This window comes from Halyomorpha halys, unplaced genomic scaffold (assembly GCF_000696795.3).
Source record: "Halyomorpha halys isolate HHAL.00 unplaced genomic scaffold, Hhal_1.1 Scaffold2177.1, whole genome shotgun sequence".
In the NCBI taxonomy this organism is placed as follows: Eukaryota; Metazoa; Arthropoda; class Insecta; order Hemiptera; family Pentatomidae; genus Halyomorpha; species Halyomorpha halys.
In genome coordinates, this window is record NW_027108368.1 from 52,348 (window position 1) to 77,634 (window position 25,287).

At 31.9% G+C, this 25,287-nt stretch overlaps 1 protein-coding gene across 1 annotated transcript; it reads right to left on the reverse strand.

Annotated features, from left to right (window-relative positions):
- Positions 1-33: 33 nt before the first annotated feature.
- On the reverse strand, positions 34-25,058 carry LOC106691222 (uncharacterized). The gene is made up of 6 exons (XM_024362723.2): positions 24,651-25,058; positions 21,709-22,067; positions 14,021-14,207; positions 12,763-12,902; positions 2,112-2,300; positions 34-614 (listed from the first exon to the last, which is right to left on the reverse strand). Exons 1-6 carry the CDS (start codon positions 24,884-24,886, stop codon positions 364-366), a joined length of 1,362 nt encoding a protein of 453 aa, XP_024218491.1. The 5' UTR covers positions 24,887-25,058; the 3' UTR covers positions 34-363.
- Positions 25,059-25,287: the final 229 nt, after the last annotated feature.

Here is a 25,287-nt window from a genome sequence, read left to right on the forward strand (position 1 = left end):
GTGCACCCTTCTTCCTGTCATCTATAGAGTTTTATTGTGCACCCTTCTTCCTGTCATCTATAGAGTTTTATTGTGCACCCTTCTTCCTGTCATCTTATCAGATCGAGGCTCAATATTTTGTGTTCAGTTATGCATCGGCAGCACTACTATTATAGAAGTCCAATGGTTACCCTCTGACCTACTCAACTCATAAATTTGTGAAATATATAGAAATTTATTAATTTGAAGTATTTGATTCAGAGCGAACAAAAGTATACAGTGCTTTACTCTAAGATTGTGATGTAATATACAATAATAAAAAAAATAATATAAATTATATTAATAATGCAATTATATGATAATACAAAGTCTCTACTCCTCCCTTCAGTAGTAGACACTAGCCGCCCTCTTCCTATTCATGTATATCCTGACGAAGACATAGAGGAATGTGCCAAGGATGAGGAGAGTGCCGAAGATGATGAGGTGGTGGTTGACAGGAACCTTCCTCTCGTCGAAGACCAGGAGCCGAACTACCCCCGCCAAGGATTCGCCCTGCCAGCAACTGTACAGCTTCTCATCGTCTGGCTGGATCGAGTTGAATACCAGCTGCTGCTTCGCGTTCACTGTTACTCGTCCTATTAATATAATCGAGGGACAGTCAAGTATTGATTTTAATATAAATACTACACCAAAAAAAAAAAACAAACAGAAATATATTTTGTATTCCCTAATTCAGATTGGTATATTATAACTCTAATGATAAGTGGAGGAAGAAAATAATTCCTATATTTACATTTGGTTACAGTCAATGGAAGAGCTCTATCCAAAAAGGATATACTAACTGGAAAAAATAACAAAATGTTTTTCACTATAAATTTTTTTCTGATCAAATCTTTCTTAACATTGAATAGCTCAATGAATCAATCGTTAAAAACAAAGGATCTTATGCTTCATGACGAAAATAATGATAATTGGGTCAAAGCTAAGACGATTTTATTCTATTTCAGGGATGGAAGAGGAAGCAAGGTTAGAAACTAGTGGATTTGGGTGGTTAGGGACACCTGTGTATTTAAATCAAGAACTAGATACCACAGACCCATTTGGTATGGTTTGCCAGATGTAATTGTGCATAATTACTCATTGAATATCCTTTCCAATGGTGTGTTCACCAATGTACTAACCCATGCTAATCAGATATCATGGAGGCTGTTTAAAATAAAATCAAGGCGAATTACCATTGGATTACATTTACAGTTATTCACTTATGAAATATCTTTATAATTAAAGAATGCTTAAGAAATATATTGATTATTATTTTAGTTTACTTATATGATATTGGATTCAGAATACCGGATATCATTGTTATTCTATTGATTCTAAAATCTAATTATTTTGCCATTCAAAATTACAGTTGAGGAATATTACTTATTTGGTGTCTTTCGGGGCTCTCTGGGTTCATTTTGGTCTTTCAACTGTTTCCTCTTGGGCCTGGGCTAGCTGGACATGTCCGCTCTACTTTCCTGTTACGACCACCTCCCAAGAATAGTTTCCTCGTTCTTCTCCTCGATGAAATTATTATTCTCCCTTTACTTTCTTTCCAGCCATTTCATTGGCAGGTCTTGTTTTAGGGGGTAGGCTAGAATTTTAATAATGGAAGAATTAAGGTATCTATTCCTTGATCTCGGTCCAAAGCACTTTCCTTTTTTTCCGCTTGTCTTTATGGCTGATCACAATGCAGCTGCAGGCCTATTGACGTACCTTGTACATCCTTTGATTGTTAAGTAGTGGCCCTTTGACCCATTGAGCCGCCCCTAAGGCCCCCAAATGAAAGCCAACCCCTTTTAACTGTGAGTCGAACCTGCTGTTATGAATGGTAAGAATATCTATTAAATTTAATTTTACTTTTTTTCAAGCTGGTATTGTCAATACATAGCAAATATTAGGATTTATTCTGAAAAATACCCACATGTACAGAGTTCTTGATATTGTATTATTTGCTAATAAAATTGTGAATAACATAGTTAAAGCTTTAGAGACCTGGAATCAGAGAGCTTCTTTTTCCCTCTTCCATCTTTAGACGGAGTAAATATTTCTGCAGTATTCTTAACAATTAGAAAGCATATAGGACATACCTAGTGACTTGGACTCTGCAATCCAAGGAGCTATCTTGGCCTTCCTACCGATCCCCCAGCGGTACGGAAGATCGCAGAGATTGTGGCCAGGACAAGACAGAGATAGCGGGTTCCCGATCTGAGCGTAAACCGTCAACCGGCCTGGGAGTGGTGGCAATGGTGGCGGGCCTTGCAGAGTTGAAAACAGTCCTGAGGAAGCAAGGGCCCAAAGGAATAAGAAGACATCACACTGTTAAGTAGTACTTGAAGATATAATTGTAAATTAGATATTACCAATTGCTATTTTACCTAAAACTATGTACTTCATATATATCCGTAAAAAATATTATATCATTTAATATAATATTTTATTTTAAATCATATAATAATAATACTAATATTAAGTGTAGAGGATTCCTCTCCTTCCAAAAAAAAATCTTATTTTGTTGTACAAATTGGAAAATTAATTAGGAAGGCGCTGCAAATTATTATTATTTAAAGTTTGAATAAATTATTTTATTCTTTAAACAAACAACAAAGAATAAGCGATTGTACATAAAAAATATAATTCAAGAGCCGGTAAAAAAAACAAAAAGGCGAAAATTTTCATTTTGTAGTCAGCGTTGTCATATATTGTACCATACCTAAAGCTCGTTTTGTATTTAGATCTCTTCGAATCTAGTTTCATAAGTCATCGAACTTTGCACATCCCTTGAATAAATAAGCTCAAGTAATGATTTCTAATTTTTAAAAAAAAATCCTAGTCTAAATGTCTCTTTCCATAGACTGTTATTTTTTTTTTTTTAGAATCATCAAATCAATTTTACTCTCTATAAATTTTAATATATTAGGAGCTTGATGTGATGACTAAAAAAATATATATTCAATTAAGTAAAAACAATAATCAGACTGTGTTATGTAAAATTAACTGAAAATTATGATTTCTTTTTGTATTCAATTATCTTAAGGCACCAACCACAAATGGGTTATTATTGCCTTAATTACCGCAATGGCAAAGGAACGATTCTTAATTTGGGACTTTTAGGCTGTACCTTTGACCACACACTGAATGGGGGCAAGGGTGCGGATTCATGAATACGATTATATTGAAGTGTTAAACTTTTGCAAGATGGGAACCAATGGTAAAATATGATTAAAGTTTATGGTAAAGCTTAGAATGATGGAGAAACTCAAAAAGTTTATCGACGGTTTGTTTGTTAATCTGCAAGATGGAATGGAGATTCGTTGGTATATTGTATAAAGATTGGAGAGAGTTATACGTTCGGCCCTTAGTCAAAATGTGTTTAACAGTAAGCCTGTTCCGCAAGTTTGGCATACAAGTAGAGAATCGCGGGACATTAGACAACCGTGGGTCAGGCCCTTATGACCTATTTGATGGCGCGTCAAAATTACCTCCTATCTGTGCACACTTCTAGTGGATGATGTCCAAAGGGAGACGTCACTTCAATTTTATTCTTTAAATAAGTAACACACATGACAGATGCGGTAGCAGCGTGGTAACGCGCCAGTCTACCAATCCACAGGTTGTCAGATCGAATCCCGTTCCCAGCCGGGCTTTTTTCAAGCACGAAATAATGCAAACTCACTGATAACCTCCCCCCGGGCATTTCTGAGGCCCGTTAACCAATGGGTGGCACTCACAACAAATAGGCATGGGAGTGACGAACCCACCCTGCAAAAAAACCACGCCAAGAAACGCGGGGTGTATTTCCTAATACTGGGAACATTGCATCCTAGTATTGGAAAATACATCGCGCGAGAACCTCTGTTGCCCATAGAATAATAATAATAATACTAAATATTAAGGATATTGAAACCAATAAAGCAATATTTTTCTCAGTTAAAATTGAAGTCAATAGTACCTCTAGAGATAATCACCAATGACATTATAGAAGGAGTGAAATGTAGAAACAATTAAAATAGGAAAATATGGATTCATGCAAATTCAAGACTCGAGCTGTAGACTTAAATAAATTTCCAACTCTGCAAAGCTCTGACGTTATCATACTCCCAATAGTCCACCTATTTTTCTGGAAAGCTTATAACTTAGTAAAAATGATTAACTTTCACAACTATGTTTAAAGGATTAAGAGTTTTCTGCCACAGTGCGACGTACGACGGACGATGAACAAACAAGTGTTTTTATTCTATGTATCTTGATAGGTTGGAATCCATACTTTGATGGGGTGTTTAATATCTTTTCTCTTAGTCGATTGGAAAAGTTTGTGATTGAGATTCAGAAAAAAAGAAAATGATTTTGATGATTTTCGTTTTGCTTTATAGATAATTTAAATGTGTAAATTATGCAAGTGTATTATTACTCAACAACTTTTGTTAACATTTTAATCCAATGTTTAATTCAAGAACGTCTTTTAAATTTCTAACAATCTATCACATCACTTTTAAAACAATATATGAATCAGATATAGCAAGTACACTGGATAGTAATATGGCTTCATTGGGTGCAAAAATTATCTGCATTTTTAGTTTATAGCGACTAGTTAAAGAGATGGAATCGACTTGGCCTCATTTTGGCAAAATTTAACAAGGGCGGGAGGGATGAGGTAAGTTAAATAATATTAGGAGGAAATTTGGTTAGGGCAGGTCGTTAAAAATAATTGCGAAGGGGTCCAGATCGAGACTTAAACTTATTTACCGCGCAATAATTTATTCGGTGCTCATCCGGAATTATTGCCGGAGGATTGAAATTCAAATGAGCGCCGGCGGGAACAATCACCCGGGCGCGGGAACAATGCCCGCCTCCAGACTATCATCTCCCGCGCGCGGGAACAAAAGTAGGCCCGCATTAAATCGGAACCAGTTTCTTTAGGCAGATTCAGAGGGCAGGGTTTTCCAGGATGGGGGCATTATCTTCTCGGGGGGAACATTCTTTTTCGAGGGTGAACTTCGATTATGTTCATCCTTTGGGGGAAATAGAATTGATTTTCTATGTAAATGTGTAACATAAAATAGGAAACCTGCTTTTTATGCCCATACATTAATGCTATCCAAACTTTATATAAGGAATATCATAAATGAAGTAATAAATATTAATTTACCCATCATCATGACCTTCTATGGTTAGTAAATATTTGTTTTGACTACTATAACTTATTTTGGACTATTTTAATACAGAAGGTTGACATGGAGCCTACACGTCAAGATAAAGCGTAAAATTCTAAATTTCTTACTTTTATATTTTATGCTACACAGACGTTGTAAATCATACCTGAGACAGAAATTAAACGTATACAATTATTTACTGAAACTCATATTGGCTCACACCTGCCAAATTTATGGACCAGCTAATAAGACACAGATTCACAAAATACAGACTTTTGAATCACAATTTTTAATAATGGCAACGAACTCACCATTCTACGTTTCAAACGAGACCATTCACACCCACCTAAGCATTCGCGCTATAACTAACCATATTCATATGACAAACGGTTTCACATGGACATTTTAATAAATATGTACGACGGATAGCCACAAATAACTTTCCAGACGAATCTCGGCATAGGCTGAAGAGAAGTTGGTTGAGATACCTCCTAGTCTGATCAAATAGTTTACTTGAGCGTCAGGAGGATGCATCACTGGGTCCTGTCATATGATGAAGTGCCCTGCTTAATTCTCCAGCTCGATCTTCCTCCTTCTCTAGGCATCTAGCTTGAAGTCCATAGATGTTCGATATCTATAATCTCTGACAATCCCATTCTTCTATATGCCCTTCTTTCCTCTCAAAGCCAAAGTCCCTTTTCCACCTTCTAGTAGATCCGTCAGGCCATTCTCCCTTTGGAAATCAGAGGGCTTACTTTATGGTTCTTTCATTAGCTTCTCGAAGCTTGACTTCCGCAGCAGATTGCCTAAAAACTAATGAGTGGTTGTAATAAACTATAATTGACTTCCCCTGTGAGCTTGTCTGCAGGTAACTTTCTCGTGGCCAACGAGCCTGAATGGGGGTTTTATTCCATTAGACGCTGAAAGGTTCCTGGGAACTCTATACGTCTATAGGCCCTATGCACCCTATGGGTTGACAGGTATCAGTTGTAACTTTCTAGGATTCAGATACCCACCCGAATGTTCAAACAAAAACATATTTTATTATATTAAATGGTTCTACACATAGGAATATAATAATATAAATGTCTTTTTGTTGCCGTTGTGGCATATCAAGGACATCAGGATGGGTCCGCCGAAGGCGGGTTTTACATCAGTAGAGGTATAGCTCGGGAATTACATATAACGGGGAAGGGCCTATGTCTTTCCCTTCGCGAGGACTTCCTCCTAGGCGGCAGTCAATTGCCACCTCCTAGGTCTTGGTGGATCTCTCTGAACAACGAGTCAGCCCAAGCCTTCAGCCCATCAAAGAACTTAATATGCCTCCTTTAGTACATAATTAGCTATATTTCAATATTAACGATTGGTCGTTTGGAAACAGAATCTACAGGACGAAACGTTTCGAAATATCATCGTATTTTGGAAATTAATTTTGACCATAATTATTGATGGAGTTTGATAAAATTTATAATAGATCTCATTTTTACACCTTGTTTTATACCAATGGTGAGCCAAATCAGATGAAATGTTTTTTAAAAAGAGCCCTTTTGAGGAAAATTCATTCGCGCATATGGAGATGAAAGTAAGTGATATAATTAGTTTAAATTGTAATATACGTTTCATACTAATATTCCTCAACTAGCTTTTCTCCGAATTTGAGTACCACCACGCAAAATCACTAATTATTTCATTAATATTCTTTTGTTTATTTATTTTATTTATTTATTATTCATTTGGTTATGCCGGAGCATTTATTCTACAACAGGCACATGGATTGAACTTTTTCCTTGATGTTATACACGTAAATGTATGTGAAAAGTTTCTATTTTTTTAAAATATATTTATTATTATATATATATTTTTTTTACTGGAAGAATGCTGATTGACCCTGTGTATCAATAAATGGAATTTGGTCCGGGTTTGGTCAATTAAAGCTCAAATAGTAAATTGGTATAAAATAATAATAATATAGTAATAATACTAAAATAATATAGTAATAATAATAATAAAATAATATAGTAATAATAATAAAATAGTACACCAATTTACTATTTGAGTTTTAATTGACCGCACCCCGATCAAATTCCATTTATTTATTTTTTTATCTCCTGCATGAGTAGAAAGCTTACTTAGCTTCGGTAGTAAGGAGGCTAAAAAAAAATTGTGAATTACTCAGTTTTCCTTTTGTTTAAAATAATTCTGTAAAACATGAATTATTTACAGAGGCTTTGACTCAGAATGTGAGATTATAAATTCTACATTACCTCAACAGAGGGAGTGAATAAGATAACTCTCCGTGCTTTCCCTCCCCCGTGTAAGCACTCACAAAATTGTTTACCTACAGATGTCCCACCATAACCACCGCTCAATATCGGAAAAACCCCTCAGCAATTTTCCATTTCCGCACCTAAGTAAACTTTTCATCGCGTCACGGTTTGATTTCGATTCAAAAGGATCACTGGAACTGACGATTCCTTTTATGGAATGAGAGTTGTAGCGAAATTAAAATCAAATAATCTATTTCGAAATGCATACGTAAAAATGATAACATTTTTATTATATTTTAATTATTTTTCTTTTAATTTTTCGACTTATTACTAAAACATAATGGGTCAGTTGGTAGGGCATTGACACCTAGTTCCAGGACGCTGGTTTGAATTCAAACCAAATGGTAGATAGTTATGTAAAAATAGTTATTGTATGTTAAGTTATTGTTATTGTTTATATTTGTTCAAAATTGCTATTATCATCTTACAGTGTTGAAATACAATGGTAGGAACTAGGCCCCTTTTAACAACTCTCTATCAGAAAAGTCGAATGTATGTTTATTTTTTCCTCCTAATCTTGATAGCATATATAGTTGAGTGTTATTAAAATAGTTTTTTTTTTAAATTTGTTTAAAGTATGTTGACCCTATATAGAGTAAATTTTTTGAATTAAATATTTATAATGGCATTATTTTGGAATCAAAATGGTGTAAGGTTATTTTCCTTCTAAGCCTTTCGTATTCATGTTAAGAACAGATATGAACAGAGGGGCAATTGCTTACCATATCCCGCCATATTTTCTAGTCTTATTAAAGTAGGTAAAATTTGTTTAATATAATATAAAAAAATTCTTCAAGTTCATTAAAGTTCTCGATAAAAATTTTAGTTTAATTATTCATTAAACATATTTTGCGTTATATCCTTATTTTTATTCTCCTAACTTTACTGGAAAATTACGTAACTGAGCAAAATTATGAGCATTTCAAGACATTTATGAAGGTCAGAATGAAACCTGAGGTTTATTCTCTTGCATTTTCTATTTTAAGAAAAACCGCTCAATTTAAAGACAAAAGTGCTGAAATTCCTGTACGCTATTACACCATTTTTTGGTCTAAGTGCGTCTTTGTACCTAAATTTGGACTCTCGATTTTTCAAATTATGAATTAATCAGCTAATTCTTTTATTATTTGCAGAGAGGAATAGTATGACATATTTATTTATATTATGTACTTTGTGATAGTAAGGTGGGAAACTGATCCTTCCATACGTAGTGTGAAAAACGTGAAAGTAGATAGTGACATATTATGATCACGCGTAGAGCGCGATTACCTTGCATAACCCGTGTATAACAACAGTACGCTCTCACTACGCATTAGACCCTTCAAACAGTGCAGGGTTTTTTTTTTTGGTTTTTTTTTATTGATTTTGTCCATTATAATTGAAGGAGAGGATGAAGGGGCTATGTAACATTTCTTGAATGTTTAGTGTGTACGAAAATGTTTGGTGCCTATCTACGTAATATGAAGTACTCTAACCTCAAAATTCTGTTGATAACTGAGATACTGGTATGTAGAAGGCGCTATGTACACTTCAGAACATAACCAACTCCAACAAACAAGAAGTAAACCATCTTTTTTTAAAATTTAGTATTTGTAACATATACCCTTCATCAATAAGGAAGTTCCGTTTAGTGCAATGAAGACTTTATTTAGATATGATATTTTAACTTTTGGAAGACATGAACCAACTTAAGACCAGCTTTCTCCTTTCGGGTTTTCCTTTTTCTTTTCTTAAATCCTTCTCTGTGGAAAACCCAAAGACTTTTCCTTGTTCCATTCAAATATACTGCTTCCGTCTATATATTCTGGTGTGCATTCTCCTTTCACAAATACCTATTCTATAGGGCCATCTTAATCTTTTTTTTCCTTTGTCACACAATCAATGTCCTCATATATTCAAAATAATATTTATTGATAATTTTAAATAAATTATGTTATATTCACACTAGTTATAGGCATACATGTGATTTGTAAGGATCCTGGGGAGGGTGGAGGTTCCCAAAAATCCTTCCTTTGAGATTTGAGAACTACTTCGAACGAAAATTGTGGTAAAATATTATTCAAAGAGGTTACTATCATCATCAATGTTTATAAACATTATCTTAAAATATTTATTAAAAGAGTGAAGTTTAGATAATACTCTCCAGACCCCTAGAAAGTTTGAATATCCTGTCAAAATTGACGGAATATTTTATATTTTGTCTCCTCAGCCCCCAATAATTGTTGCACTAACTTCCCTACTGTAAGTTATACACAACAAGAGGTTGAACAGTGGAACAAATATATTGAAAAAATTTAACGACAAATCGACAACGAGATGGTTTGCAAGGAAGATCAGTGATTAATGAAGGGTTGTTGGGGTAATGGCTCGAACAACATCGCTAGCAATTCCAAGTTAACTTAAAAACAAAGTCTACTTCTATACTATGATTGACAGAAAAATCAATTATAATCATAAACCATTATTGAAAAGTTAAAACGTATAAAATTACTAGTTATAATTATTATGATATCCTAACGTGATCGAAAGATAACCAACTTCATACCTCATGGTAACTTAAAACAAAAAACGAGCTAACTTAAGAAGTGGGGAACTGAAGAGTCTTGTTTTATTTACGTTCATTAAATGTGGTCCTTCTTACTGCTTACGTAAGGCTTTTGGCCTATAGAAATTGTCTTAGGTCAGAAACGACTTAGTCGAGTCCTGTTTTATAAATATCTAGAGATCACTGATTTAGTTTAATTGAGACGCAAAACAAAACCTAGTATTTTATAATTTTGTATTAAGCGAATTCATAACCCTTCTGGGACACAATCAGCCTCTAAAGAGTGGGTATCCCCAATCGGGGAAAACCTGGCGGTTGAGCATGGTTATGGACAAATTACCTTCTTGTACAACTGTTGTTTACGGTTATAATACGACTTGCTATTTCCTTACAAAGTACTGAGCTGACAATTCATGAGTTGCAGCACAGGTCTTTTCAACTCCTTCCACCGATTTTACCATAAATTTGTGCTACTTTGTAATAAAGTGAAAACAAAAAAATCATAACCTACAGATCTATTTTAGGAATACAAGTAAAAAAAAAATTAATTTGAGTCACTAAGAAAGCAGAGTAGCAACAATTTCAATTCGATTGTGGAAGTACTTTTAATTTCATTTAGCATTTTCTGGTTTTCTTTAATCACTGTTTGAATCGGCGTCTCCGGGAAACCTATTTAATTTTTAAATTAATCTCGGTTACTTAAATTTATGAAATTTTCACTCCAAGCGTAATTTCATGTCTTTTCCAGGAACCTCTACCGGATGAAACACTTTACTCATTTTCCTTATTAAAATACAAAATGGATATCGTTCTTATTAAGAACTGAAGGTAAATGTACAAAGTAAACAAGGAAAGGGATTCGTTAAAATATTTTATTCATAAATTTATTTCTTATTTAGACATGTATTTTTCTCTCATGTCGGATGAGACTCTTTCAGAGAAAGCAATTATTTAATTCATGTACGCTTTGGGCTATTGAACACTTTCTTTTGTTTAATTTATTGGTTTGTTTCATCATATAACCAACCCTTTTTATATTATATAATTTTTTATATTTATTTAAAAATTATAATTGGTTTTATATGTATATATAGTTGACCGTAAAAATTGATATATAAGAAGATGGTCAGGGTTGCGGTCAAAGGAGAAACAAAAATATTTTACAACTATTTATTTTCCTATTTTTTTTTTATTTCCTATTATTTTTTTTCCTATTTTTATGGAAAATAAATACTTGTAAACTAAAGTCCGGGTGGCGGTCAATAAATGTATCAAAATAGTAAAAAGAAAGCTATTTATCGTAAAACAACGTTTCCAGCCACTTTGCAGGGCTGTCAGATTAGGGTACTGAGGAGCCAATCGTTTTGGGCAAAACGTTTGTTAATAATATAGTTTTCTTTTACTATTTTGGTACCTTTATTGACCGCCTATCTTCCTATAAATAATAATAAAATAATATTAAATATAAATAAAATTTATATTCCTATAAATAAATAAAAATACAATATTTTTAATTCATATATTTATTCTCTTCTTGGTTATTTTGGGTTACTGAGTCCCCCTCTTCATTGTTTTGCTTTATTAAGCAGTACATTTACAGTTCTATACAATTTGCTTTATTTGTTTTATTGCTGATTATAAATAACCAAAAAAAAACAATAAATGAGTATTTCAAAATAATATCGAACATAATATGTTCAAATTATGATGCTTGGTTAATGATTTAAATAATGGTTTTATAACGATTAATTTAATAGCTTTAATTTTCTTTTAAATTAATTTTTAATTTTTTTTTGCATGGTTAAAAAAATAAAATGATTGTACTAGTTTTTCTATTACATATAACGGTTCCTTATAGTAATTGGTTAACGAAGTGACTTGAAGCGGGATCTACCTGTTAAAAATAATTGCTTTGGCTCTGAGGAATACACACCAAGCTAATTCTCATACTAGGACCTCCCACGGCAGAGCTGGTTATAAAGTGGCCCTGAGCCGAGAGACCGCTAAAAATGTACATATATTTTACATAAGGCTCTATTTGGGACAGCCAATCTCCCGGGTTAAGGATGTCTTTCCGCCACACCTCTCTATTTACCGCTACTTCCTCTCCAACTAGGCGTTTCTACTCCTTGGCTCTTGCAGATAAAAATATCATCCACTTTTTTGCTGAGAAGGTGTCAGTTAAAGGGGATTGCGTTCTTAGAAATATATATGCATTGTCGATTGAGTTCACAATTTTTAATAATATGTTTATACATTTGTTTATTTATATCAAGATATAAATGATATAAATGAAGTACATCAAGATGTACCACTTAATGTGAAAGATAGTTATAAATAAAATTCTATTTTATAGTATTGAGTATAATTATTATACAAGTTAATGTGAAACATGGTGAAATTAGTGTGAGTAGCTCAATGCTAAGGTACTGGATACTAACTCCAAGGACCCGTCCTCTAATTCGGCTTTGGCAGAAAAAAATTTCTAATTCACTTTATCCGTGAGTCAGCTCTGTGGGCTTGGGTCATAAAGTGGGTACGTTTAATTTGATAAAAATGTGACGTTTGGACGTGATTTTTTAATTTAAAATATCACTAAACCAAAGTGATGTGTCTCAACATTTCTGAAATAATTTTGCAAGAACTATGGTGGCAAACCTAAGGTCTATATAGGACATTATAATAGTATTCAGGTTCATGAGAAACAGGATACTACCTGCCGAATTGTTGACCCTTTCCAATAATTTTCCCAAAACAGTTCTGACCTCGAATATATCATCAGCACATGGAACCTTACAGAATGCCAGCATCATCTCATTGCTCCGATTTCGAACGTCTCGATTATGTCGGACGATCCTGGAAAAAAAGGATTGCAAAATTAATTAAACTATTTTTTGATGATTTGTTCTTTTTTCTATACCACTATTTTTCAGCAACGTAATTTTCCTGTTATATAAATTGTGTCAAAAACAATTACCTACTGTATAGAATATAGTAAATGTGATAAATGTTTCAAAACACATGATAATCTAAGGAAAGAACCACCCAATAGTAGTACTTCAGTCATTGGTTTAAATTAGAAGATCCGTGGTCATCTTCTTTTCAGACACTTCTGAGGATTATCAGGGAACGTTAAGGATGAGAGATTAAGAACTAATTGGTTTGGATGGATAAGGATTTTGGAAGGAATGAATGAGTTTATTTGTGTCGTAATGAGGAGCATCGAGAATTTTGGATTGTAAGCACTGGATACGGAAGAAATTTAATGATTGGTGAATTCCCAAAATCAATTCCGTACGTACAAATTGGTCTGGTTATCATATTGGATAAGAGTTTTTTCAGTTTTTGGGAAGTTTAGAGCGTTTGTTATGTAGATGTTGTAGTAATCGAAATCTATAAGCAGTTTCAGTCTAGCATGGGGATCCCAAGTAGCGAATCTGTTCAAGAGGCGTTAGTTATTAGAAAAAGATACTGTAAGGCAGGAAAGTAGAAGTTTGTGCGGTGAGTAAAGGTGATCTGATGGGATTTGTTAGGATTTATTTTGATCCTTCAGTTGTGACACCATTCTTCAATGGATGTGACTACAGAGTTTGTGATGCAATAATAGGGTCACTGTTTACAGTCAGTACACATGTTTCATCAGCGTATGTTGTTAGGACTGAGTTAGGGTGGGTTGGGATATCAGCTGTATACAAAATAGGACCTAGGATATTATCTTGAGAAACACCGGTGGACTGAGAAAAGAGCAGGCTAAGTTATGATTTACTTTAAATGTTCTATCGGAGGTGTAGGAACGAATTAAAGAGAAATGTTTAGGGGGAAGGAATGGACGGAATGAAAAATAAATTATAATTAAAAAATGAAAATCTCATAATTGCAAATAAAAAATAATAATAATCAATAAATAAATATTTTTAGTGAGGAATATAATGCAAATTATTTAGAAGATGATGGTTGAAATTTCATATAAATACCTAGGTAATAGAGGACTCCAACAGGGTAGCCCCTGCGCGAACAGTTGTAGGATTTCCAAATCTGGTGTTTCTTCAAGGGCCGTCGTCATCATATTTCCCGGCTCCCTGAGGGACACAGTGCATGCTCCAAACCTATACTTCCTCCCCACATGGTCGCAACGGGTGCAGTCGGTCCACGGGTTCCAATCTCAACAAATTCATCATTATTCGGTTTGAAACTCTCTAAGGCTAAGGCTTGTGGTAGAATTAAATGTTTGTGAACAAAGTTGAAATACTGAACTTTATAATAAAAAAATATATAATTTACTCAAACATTAATCTTAGCCTTACAAATATGGAAAGGTGGGATAAATGTGTATTTAGGGGAATGCATTAATGGTGATTTCTATTAAATTTGTTTTCTTTGTGAAAGCTTTCATCTTTGGTAATTTAAAGCCAATCTACCTTAATTACTTTAAATTAACATATTATGATTTCTAATCACTTGAACCTAACACTGAACTCAATCTTTTCCAACAAATTAATGCACTGCTGAATAAATTAAAGTTAATTAGGTAATTTATGGCAATCATGTTTTATCCTCTTTCCATGCCTCTCGGATACATGGAAACATAACACTGGATACGCTGATTTTGTAATGCTTCCAATATTGCTCCTAAAAATCTTGTTTTTTTTTTATTTTTAATTGTATTTTTGCGGTGTGTTCGCATTTAAAAAAAAATAATAAAATTACCTTGACAGAAAAAGATTTAATGATTTTTTATTTGTAATTTTATTTTTCGAAATACATTTGAGTGAATATAAGATAAATAAACTTGAGATACTTTGAGGCAGAAGCTAGCTGTCAGAGTGAAATGTTTTTGCTATTTATTATCAGTACTTGATCTGACAAAGATATTCACGGGAGAAATAGGAACGCAGTTGATGTGACTCCAAGGTCAAGGAGATGTGACATGTGCTACTGAAAGTACTTGTTATTTTGACTGTCACTTTTCTCGCTTTTCGATATCAATGATAATTTATCATGTTGCTATATTCCAGTCCCTCTCAAAATATTAAGAAAAAAGACTCGTATATTTTTTTTTATTATTTAAATATATAAGATTCATCTAATTGGCCATTGAACACTTTACTATATCACTTAATCAATGTGTTTTACGTAGATGATTGAAATTTAAATTCGTTTGATCGGTAATTGAATATGAAAAAACCATTAGAATATTATCAAGAAAATATTTTCTTACAACCTTTCGCAAGACTGTTTTAAAAAGAGGAGTGCTCCTGACAGCTCAATATTGTTTAGTTCCACGATCGGTCTAAATTAAATCTGCTCACTTCACAAGGGTGATTTATAGTCTCGGTGTGTTGGTAGGGTGGGAGGGGTTCTTATATTAGGAATAGAAAAATAGCTATTAGTTGGATCTTAGTAAATTTCATGATCGTTTCTTATAAACTTTTATGATTTATTGTTATAAATATTGTTTAAAGTCAGATTTTAAATTATTTTTCTTTTTTAATGATGTATTACAATTTCATCACTTTCTGTAAATTTATTATTATTTATAATAGTTTAAAACAACTTTACATTTCCCCATGAAAATAAAAATATAATGTTATCAAAGATCGTTTCTCGGATTTTATTTATTGCTCTGTTTTGGTCCGCTATTAATGTTGTTTTTTTTTCGAAAAGGAATTCAGTTAATATTATTATTACAAATAACTTGTTTTTTATTTTTTTATGCTATGTTCTAACCCGTACTGATTCCTAACAAGTTATTTTTATTTAGCTCCTACAGCATAAAACCATGTCTTTAATCTGTTAAACAATAACATTTATTTTCAATGTAAAATACACAGATCCACAGTAGATTATTGTTTGTAAGAGAGCCCAAACATACTGGGACAGGCATTACACTAAAAGGTCTAGGAACTAAACCATTAACTCAGGTGATTATTACAGTCATCTATCTGCCGGAAACATAAGATATTCCCATAATGTTTAGCCATGAAATACTATTAAAAAAATTAAGTAATGTTTACAAGTATCATATAGATAAATGTATGACAATCCTATTTAAAGATATATACATAATTATTAAAATTTGACCGTGCAAGTTGATATGATTCTCATCATACGATTCGTCTTGGATTCTTTACTATATCAGAATGATTTGAGACATTCAAATATAGAGTGAATTTTCTTTCATAGAAAGTTTTTTTTTTATTAATATGTTATAATACATGATGAGGTGAAAAAACTTCTATTTATAACACAAAACGATTCTATATTTTTTGTACGACATTTCAGGCTTACCCTATATTCGTGCACATAGGCATATTGATATGTCCAAATAGGTAATGCCTATTATAGCAAATTGGTTAATGCTAAAAGAATAAGTGAATGCATCATGAATAATTAATAATACATTATTTAAATAATGTGATAAAGTAATATTTATACTTGACAATATTTCATGATAGAAATGTATATAATTGACAAAATGAGATAAATATAGATTATAAGATTTTAATTTTATACGTATAACATATAGAAAAAATTGTAGATAATATAAAATTGTTACAATTGTAGGATACAATTATATAAATATAGGAAAAGGTTTTTCATCTCATCATGTTAACAAACAAATATAGATAATTTAGAACACAACTAGTTGTTACTGATTTCAATTCATTAATGATTTTATTTAGCCCATGGTAATATAATAATGAGTATTCATATTATTGAAAAATAATTTTTTAAAATTATATTTTGTTATGTAATGTTATATTCTGTCATATATTTACAGATGAGTAATAGGGATCATAGGACACATTCACACTATATTTACAAATATATAAGTTAAATGATAACAAAATAAGAATAATAATAAATAAAAAATGAAACAAAATTGAACTTGAAGTAGAATAACATTTTGAACACAATCATTCCTATTCACAATATTTAAATTCAGCTTGGGACACTCCTAGCCAAGCTTGTCCTCCCCATCCCTTGTGGAGAAAAAAAGGAGCTGTGGAAGATTCCGACGCTTCTCTATCAACCGCGTCACTGGCGTTGGAAGCCAATGGTGGATGATTTAGGGCGCTAGCTACAGGACTTGATTGAAGAATCTGGCCTTTACAAGAACTTTTATATAATTATTTACAATAGGTTTCTGGGCCATTGCCGTTTCAATCTTCGGGAAGATTGTAGGGATGGGTAATGCTTGGAGGTATTGTGCTAGGGGATTAGGATTTTTAAGGAATATGGTAAATTTGGATTTAATAAGATCTGATATATAATGGCATATTAAGTTCGTTATGTAAGGTATTGTTGGTTAATATAATAATATTAAAATAATAAATCTTTTAGCTCAAATTATTTAACACACATCTTCAAGTTCTTATTTTAGTAAAATTTAACATTATTATTAAATAATTATTCACTATTGTGGAGTTATTTATCATTATTATTATATTATCCCTATAAGAAAGGATTTTAAACTATTTTATATAATTTACTTTAGACTATTTGTCATGTTCAGTAATTATCATAAGGCACTTATTACTATATATGACTTTGCAGAATTATATTTTCCCGCACTTACGAATTGTAAGTTTTTATCAGAAACAGTTGATAAGCTGTTACAAAAACTGCAAGGTACAATTCCGCTGATACTAATTTCAATATCTGGCGGTCGAGGCGGTGACCCACTTTCCCAATAGGGGCGTTTCCCTAAGGAGTTTAAGGAGGGAAAACGAGGAGGAAAAAAAGGAAATAAAGGGAATGGGCACCTTTCTAAAATGGACATTTTTCCCAGTTGATGGGCCTGAGATTCCCATTTTCCACGAGACTAAAATATGCAAAGGAGCTTACTTGTATGAACCTTAGTAGCTGAGGCTCAAATCCCGCTTCGGCATACGCTTTTCGCTCAACGGATAATTGTTTTTCAGTAATTCTGTTGGCAAAATGTCCAATACTGTCCTTACAGTTCACCCAGTACAGAAATAAAAATTCGTATTTTTGATTTTATCGAGGTAAAAATAACTAACGTCAACACTGTCCCTGTCAAAAATACAATTTAAGATATGATAACTAAACCGTGTTACAGAGATGGGTCATTATGTTATTTTATTTATTTATTTTTCATACAAATAGTTTGGTTATGTTCATCTTGTTTATTCTTTTGTTTGTATATATTTTCAGAGAGTTGTTTTTTCTTACTTTTTTTTTTTTTAATTTTTTATTTTATTTTATTTATTTATTTTTTTTTATTTTAGTATGTGTGAGATCATTCATCACTAATACCTATTGCCCACAACTGTGTGGCAGATTGTCATATCTATCAATAAATAAATCTATCAATCAAAAAAAAAAAAAAAAAAAAGAGATGGGCCAACGTTTGCTACAGTGAAACTAATAGCCAAAATTGGCATGACTATGATATTTATTTATCAATATTTCATTCATGAATAAAGGTATCCATGTTAATTTTAACTATTAGTTTCAACTTTAGCTAATATTTGCCCATATCAGTCGCGTACTGAGGATATGTGATATGTGTATATCGATGTGATCAGAAGATTTGGGCATAATGATATAGAATTTGTGAATCGATCTTAAAGTGTCCTACTTTAGTTAATTTAATTCATTTATTTAAATTTTTTCTGATAATTTCTGTAAAATTCTGCATAAATAATGTTTTGTGATTTCCTTTTATTTTATATTTCATTTAGATTAACGAAATTACAGTTTTAGATTGGGTTAAAGTAATTTATTTTCTTCATAAAAACCATTATGTTTTCATATACTTTCAGTACTTCCTTCATTTATTACACCGGATATTGGCTCCCTAGTCGAAACTTTTAAGAAAATAAAAGAATAAATTACTACAAAGAAGTTTTAATCTGATGATTCGACAACTTCTGGTCTTTTATTTATCTGGAAATTAGGCTAAACAAGCTGTATTGTGAATTTAATTATCATTTTTATATTTTTTGGTAAATTTTAAGATAATTTTTAAATGGCAAATTTTCGTTAGTACTAGCAATATTTTGAAATGCCATGGATTTCGCACCGAAAAATAGTAGTTCAAATAAATTATTTTGTGAAATCAACGTGTGTCAGTGAATCAGCGACGGTAGATAATATTAATGAAAAAATAAAAACCACCAAAAATTTTTATTTTCTGAAATTTATTGACTGAATTAAATAATTTTCTTAAAGTTGTTTTATTTATTTATTTTACAAACATACTAACATTCAAGCTTAAATTGCGATGAAAATTAAATTAAAGTATAACTAATCGAATTAGCCACAGGCTGTAACCCACCCCACGCACCCCAAGAATTCAGTAAAGCCTTTTTAAGCCATAATCAATTTCCAGCACAGAGCCTAACGGTGAGTGTTTGCTATTCAAGTTGAGGTTCATCAACTACTTCCGTTAAGGGTGTGTTTGCACAAATAACGATTTCAAGGTTGTTGTAATATTACCTTAACAGGCGTAATATAATTAAAATGTGCTTTGTGTTCTTGGTTCTTCTCAACCTCCAATTAGTATAAGGTAACATGGTACCTTCACATTCAATATATTCCTCAATGTTCCGTCAAGTCGAGGAAGTATGAGATCACTTTACAATTTTCATAATATTTACGGGTTTATTTGAAACAATGAATACTTCCATACTATTATGTTGCTGTCAATGTGGACTTCATTATACCCTTCTCATCAAAGTGGTAAATGGTGGAAATCTAAATGAGAAGGTTAGTCCAGATCTTACCAGATATAATATGCTTCTTATATACTTTTGCCGATCTTCACAGTACACAGACAGTCCCTGATTACTTAGTTAAGTAGTGTTTAAATGCTGGTTTACTTTCAAGTTTTAGCTTTGGATTGAGAGAACTTTTCGCCTAAAAGATGATTCATTAGTATTGCATGCGTACTAAAGTGTTGCCACTTATTCCCTCCTTCACTCGTTGCTCTGATACCCTTCCCACTTTCAAATCCCGTATCTTTAATCACCTACTGTCCATCCAGTTCCCGAAGAATAACAATTAAAAACTTTAATCAAAATTATAAATTGATAGAAAAATTGACTCAGTTTAACATGAATATTATTAGTTATTAGTTTCATTATCTATATAAAATCAATACATGTTCATATAATCATTTTATTATTATTAGAATATATCATAATTGTTCTTTTTTGTCAAATATTTTTGTTCTTTCTTGTTTAATTTTGTTTTATTTATTTTATTAGAAGTTTGTCACACTATGATTTATGAGATGATATATGGTTTTGTTTTATCTCTTTGCTTTTTTATTTTTTTTTTTACATATTTTTTTAAATATTGTGCATTTGTTTTTTCTCTAATTTATTACTTTAGTTATATTTTAAGATGTTCTACATGTTTATTTTTTAAAAAAATCTTATCCTCTAAAGCACTAATGCTTCTTGTCGATGCCTTTAATATTATTCTAAAGGAAATAGTCACAGTATAAATAAAGAATATTATTTTTATTATTTAATTAGAATTAGCCATCTATTACTGATGCACATATTCAATATCATCAATGTATTATTAATTACCTTGTGAATCATTGCTTCTTTATAATTTTGTTTTATTTACTTAACATTTCCCCTTCCAACATTTCGAAGTCTTATGCCTAATCTTGTCTATTAAATTAATTTCTCTCTCATACTTGTCCTTACCTCGTCATATTATGCTAAATTCATAGCATTAATACAATAGTATTTAGTGTCATTCGTCTTGTTGAAAAAATGTTTAGAGGTCGGAATGACAGTAAAACCACATGTTAATTTCAAATCAATCATGTGAGGATAATGCTGGTGAATTTCCGAGAAAATGTTTTAAGCCCGACCGTTCAAAATTTGAAGCTGAGAGTAGGATGCAAGTGATTCGTCCACACTGTGCATTTCACTTTATTCTTGCACGCGAGTACCAAAATAATGGCCAAACACTCTTTGTTTTTATTAGGAATCGAATAAGACATTGCACAAGATGCTTACTTTCCGATATCTCATTTACAAATAAGTGTCAGTCGGCGTGATAGTACAAGGTTCTTCGTGATTCAAGTCATTCAGATCAACCTAGCTTTTGAATGATGAGGCTCATTCCGAATGACCTTGTAGAAATCTCTATACATGTGTATTTCATTATCAGATAACCTTCAGTGAAATGATGAAAATAACCTTAATCGTTAAAAGAACGTTATGTGACAGTGAAGTTATATTTTATCTACTAGGCGATTAATACAGACAAAATATTCTTATACTAATATGGGTCTAGTACAATGTGGCATTGAATTGTGTGTGGGAACAAAAAAGGTAGAAAAAAAAAAATTTTCCTGAAGATGAGGCAGTTTGTCTCGAAGCGTTGAAAGAGGAAATAAAATGAATAATAAATAAAGGAAGTACTGATTCGCAGCCTAAGTAATTATTAATGAAATATCTTTCTTCATAAACAAGATGAAGAGAAAAATGAATTTATTAATTGTAATAGGACTGGCGCGTTTCGGGTTGAAAAATAAGATCACACTAAAAATTTTGTAAGTTTAATAAAATACTTTTTGATTTCGTAAAATAACTCAATTCGGAACTGTTATTATGATCCAGCACCTATACTTTACATTTTAACTAATTATTGAGTAGTAAAGTTTACCAACTTGTGAAGACATTGAAGACACTCGCCGTGACCTTCGGCAGCGCCGGGTAGGGTCCTTTCTTCGCCGTGTACGGCTTCACCTCACTCACGGGTTCTGAGTCTGGAGCAACGTGCAAGAAGTACGGTCTGGATCTTGTCGAGCCGATCCTGCACTCATACAGTCCAGCTTCTTCCAGCCGCACTCCGTAGATTGAGAGCCTTCCCTTGTGGTCTTTGACGGTCCATTCGTCCATTGGAACCAGCATGGTGTACCAGTACCACTCGGCTGTCCCGATGTCATCTCCGGGAAAGAGGCATACTCGGCATTCCATGTGGACGTTTTCTCCTTCAAGGATGGATATAGCTTCTGGCACAAGGACCCTTTAACCAATATATCTTTGTTACTTTAAGATGTATATATTGGAAGATTATTAATTAGTCTCATTGTATGCTGAATAAATAGTTTTATATATAAACGTTATAAATAAATACAATATCGCCTTTTATATAAACTAACAATTAATATGAAAAATTAAAACAATTTAAAATAGTTCGTTTGATTAAAAATGTCTTATGTTTTTAATAATTTGTGCACTCTCAACATAATCAGATCAATTTTAGTAAAATGTTGTTACACACATATATATTTACAAATTTATATAGATAGCACGATTTCCCGGGTATTTCAATGCCCGATCGATTTTACAGTTTTTAAAATGAATAATGTTATACAAATATATTGTACACAATTTCAAAAGTATACAATTTTGAAAACTATTTGAAATTATATATAATTAGACTCACATATTTGCTGTGTATAATCCCCCAAATCATTCTAAAAAAAGTAATTCAATTTATATCATATTAATTTTCAATTACTGTTTATATGATACGAACATGTAAAATTGGTTATTTGTTCTTACTTAAAAATATGATAATAAAATATTACAAAGTGTTATTAACCAGTTTCAAAACCAATAAAAGTCAATTTTTTAAACAACAAATCGAATTTATTAACATGGTAAATAAGTTAATAAAATAAGCCGAGATATGATTAGTAATGCAAATACCAAATGTTATAAAGGTGCTAAGAATTACAGAACAGTCTCCTAATTTAATTTTATCCTCAGCTCTGAATTTTTAAGAAAATTGTTCATATGTAAATTTAATTTACATTTTACCGCGAAGGCGCTAATCCAGTTTGCGGTAGCCCTACCTTTTTCTATTTAATGCAGCTCTCTTTTTTTTTTCTCTTTCTTCAGTTTCAATTTTCATTGTTCTCTTAGCTGTTAGCATTGCATGAGAAAATTTTCCCTTATACGGCACACTCCCGAAATTCAACATTGTTCGTTGGAGGTGTATTAATGATTCAGTGACCGTGTATCCTGGTTAGCATGTATTTTTTCATGTATATGGAGTTTAAAGGAAGGGAGTTTAAAGGAAGTTTTGCGAGCGTATAAAAATCGATATTCTAGTTTTGGTCGGAAATTCATGTTCATCTTCTAAATCTAAATAAATAAGTTTTACAAAATTGTATAAGTGCCATGCCTAAAAATGAATATGTATGAAATTAAAATAACGTATTTAATATAGGTATATACTTGAAATGTTACTGCAAATTTTCCTGCGAAATCTACTTAGCCAGAATTACCACTTCGATTCTGCCCTTTTTTTCAATTCTCTTTAAAATATCTCTTACGAATTTTATTGAAATTGTTATATAAATATATAATTAATTATCCTTAAATATAAATTATATCTTATCTTTGTTTAAATTGCCTTGTAGTGCTTACATACTGAATTTTCAAAATGGATTTCTCCAAACGAGAACATTTTATTCTGGTAAATTTAAATTGACCGTTCTTTGTAAGTAGTTTATATTTATCGAAAACAGTATAAATATAAATTTTATAGATGACTAAAATAGAATTGATTTCTCAGTTTGTGAAATGGACCTCTTTATTTGTTTTCTTAACCTCCTTTTTTTTTTTTCTATTAAAATATAACAGATATAATAAGGTGCAGTATAGAAGGATGTAGCATTTCATTTTAAAGTGTAACATTCACATATAGCACTTACTGGTTGATGCATGACATGTCACAATATCTCGAAGGAGATCATAACACCAAAAATGATCGAGTACCTTTCTATGCCACCCTAAATTCCTTCCTTTTTTTTCGTACCCTTCATTAAAATAATAGCATTAATACCTCATACATATATAAATGAAATGTATAATACATGAGATGTATTATATATACATTTCATGTATTATATATACTTTACTATGATTACTTTGTGGCATTATAAGGTGTGATATGAGTCCAGCTAAGGTGGTATAGTCTAGCTATAGCCTATGGCTACGCCATGGAATTACTGGCACGTGAAGGGATCCACCCTAAATCCCGAATTAGCGATTTTCTTATATTACCTTTTAAACATTTATTAAAAACGTGAAGAGGAGACACGTTAAATTATAGTTTAATCAAACAAAATTGCAAAAACAAGTAGTTAAATTGAAAAACGGTGTGACAAATTATTAACTAACGTGTATTGTCAGAGTGAAGTAGAATTAAATTTAGAATTAATTAAATGTAGAGTGAAGTTAAATGTAAAGTTTGGTGGTAAATAAAAGTTATGCAATGCACTTATCTCCAATGATTTTTTTTAATTGATTTAATTTAATATCAATATACTGATTTATTAAAAAAAAAAAAAAAAACCTATTCTCAGGTGGAAAGCAATCAGAGAGGTTATGAGTGGCATTACATTACAACAATGACATTGGGACGGATATGCATTAGCTTCACATGACTTGTTTATGTTGGTTGAAAAATTTTATCTTTTAGGTCAATTCTTTTTATCCTGAAAATTAGCGATGTACTTGCCTAAATTTTTATATGCAATCGCTGTCTAAGTTAATTCACAATATCTAATTAGTGAACATAGTGTTCCGTACTCACTCCTTTTCACCAATAGCTTCATACTGCTTCTGGAGACAGAGGTAGTACCTGTCCCAAATCTTGCGGTTATGGGTCGTGTTGACCGGGTACTCGTCCACTGGTTCCTCCCTAGTCAATAACAAGTAGGTGTTGAGCTTGCTCAGCAAGTCCAGGTGAATGTCCAGGTTCGTCATGTTTGTAGTTTTATTAGCCATAACGCAGATAATTCTAAAGCACAATAGCATTTTAAGTATCATCGTGGAAGGTTATCAATAACCTCTATCTTTATTGTAATGTTATAGCACTCGGTAGTAAAAGACCCATGTGTTTATGCCACTATTTCGAAAATAACCATTTAAACGAGCCATAGGGTGGAATAATGAGAATAACTTTATATCTTAAAAAGTTTTTAAGTCCCAACTACCGAAGGTAGGGAAGCTTTGTATGTATTTAAAAAATAAAAAAAATAATAGTCCACAATGAAATTTGTGTTTGTGTGTAATTAATCAAACAGTTACTTTGTTAATTTTTTTAAAATAACTATCACACTGAATTGAATTTTTTTTATTAAATAAATCAAAATTGTATCCTTGTATAGTCCATTTCGGTCATCCTCAAGGACAATCTAAATATTGAACATCTTATATTATATATTCAT

Excerpts from the sequence above, each read along its gene's own strand:
- LOC106691222 (XM_024362723.2), bottom strand. The coding sequence starts at position 24,886 with ATGATACTTAAAATGCTATTGTGCTTTAGAATTATCTGCGTTATGGCT. Across the intron at positions 2,301-12,762 it reads AAGGGTCAACAATTCGGCAG|GACTGTTTTCAACTCTGCAA; the intron begins GTAGTATCCTGT and ends TTGCTTCCTCAG. Across the intron at positions 615-2,111 it reads TGCAGAGTCCAAGTCACTAG|GACGAGTAACAGTGAACGCG; the intron begins GTATGTCCTATA and ends TTATATTAATAG.